Here is a 1,213-nt window from a genome sequence, read left to right as displayed (position 1 = left end):
CCCGGATAGCCGACCTCATCCGTGAGGTCCGGCAATCCCGGTTCTTTGTGGCTCTTGACCTTCGGGCGGGCTACTGGCAGGTCAAGATGGAGGCCGATAGTATTCCGTACACGGCTTTCCGGTGTACGGGCGGGCTGTACCAGTTTACGGTCATGCCCTTCGGGTTACGCAACGCCCCGGCCACCTTCCAGCGGATGGTTGACTGCCTCCTGGGGGACCTGAGGTACGGGGGGGTGCTGGTCTACCTGGACGACATACTGGTCCACGGGGCTACGGAGGAGGGGACCCTGACCCTCCTGGCGGAGGTGTTCCGGCGGCTCTCTGTGGCCGGCCTGACCCTCAATCTGAAGAAGTGTACCTTCTTCCCCAAGCGCCTCCACTACCTTGGGCAGGTCATCGAGGAAGGGCTGCTCCTGCCAGACCCGAGCCGGGTACAGCAGCTTCAGGCTTGGAAGGTCCCTCGAACCCTGACCGAGCTTCGCAGCCTGCTCGGCCTCTTCGCCTACTACCAGGACTTCATCCGCGACTACGCCACCGTGATGGCCCCCCTCCATGCGCTCCTTCGCGCCCCGGCCGCGTCACCCAAGCGGACCCCAAAGAGCGCGGGGCAGGTCGAAAGCCTGAGCGGCTACCACGGGGGCCGCTTGGCCTCTTTCGCGGACGACCTAGCCCTCTTCATCGAGAAGCACCCTAAGGGACTGTCCTCCGCCCCGATCCCGAGTGATCCCGGCTTGGCCGTCTTCCTCAACGAAATCCGCGAAGCCGGTCCCGGGCTCCCCGGTTGGCTGCGGGAGCGCCGCATCGTCGTATTAGAGGACACCCTGGCCACGGGGAAGACCACCCTCGCCCGTCGTTTGGAATCAACCGGGTCGAGCGAACCCCCCGCCCTCGCCGAGGAATGGCTGGACACCTGCAGCCACTACGGTTGGGACGCCAGCGAGATCCTGGCCCTCCCCTTTCGGCCCAAGGAGAACCTGATCATGGGTCTGCCCATCCTGGGGCTCAGCCGCCTGCACCGGCGCCAACCCGAAGCAAAGGAGATCATCTCCGACCGATGCCTCCTGGCCACCATCTTCCAGTGGGGGCACGTCAGCTCAGCCCACGTGGCGCGCTGGTTCTTGGGCGTCCCGCCCCTGTCCCTCTACCACCCGGAGCTGACCTCCTTCATCGTGGCCGACTTCCCAGATGAGGTCGCCCGCGAGCGAATCCAGCG

The 1,213-nt window shown here is 65.6% G+C and overlaps 2 protein-coding genes across 2 annotated transcripts; one reads left to right on the top strand and one right to left on the bottom strand.

The window, feature by feature from the left end:
- Positions 1–86: 86 nt before the first annotated feature.
- KVP18_005265 (uncharacterized protein) lies at positions 87–1,213 on the top strand (the record flags this gene model as incomplete). The annotated part of the gene is made up of 1 exon (XM_067949666.1): positions 87–1,213. A coding segment is annotated over one exon (1,127 nt), but the record flags the coding sequence as incomplete, so codon positions are not given.
- On the bottom strand, positions 165–554 carry KVP18_004978 (uncharacterized protein; the record flags this gene model as incomplete). The annotated part of the gene is made up of 1 exon (XM_067949223.1): positions 165–554. The coding sequence occupies one exon, from the start codon at positions 552–554 to the stop codon at positions 165–167; it is 390 nt and encodes a 129-aa protein (XP_067814124.1).

The sequence above is a fragment of a genome (assembly GCF_019968955.1).
Source record: "MAG: Porospora cf. gigantea A chromosome Unknown PgA_NODE_10255_length_1213_cov_3760.43, whole genome shotgun sequence".
In the NCBI taxonomy this organism is placed as follows: domain Eukaryota; phylum Apicomplexa; class Conoidasida; order Eugregarinorida; family Porosporidae; genus Porospora; species Porospora cf. gigantea A.
This window is presented reverse-complemented; position numbering and strand designations above follow the sequence as displayed.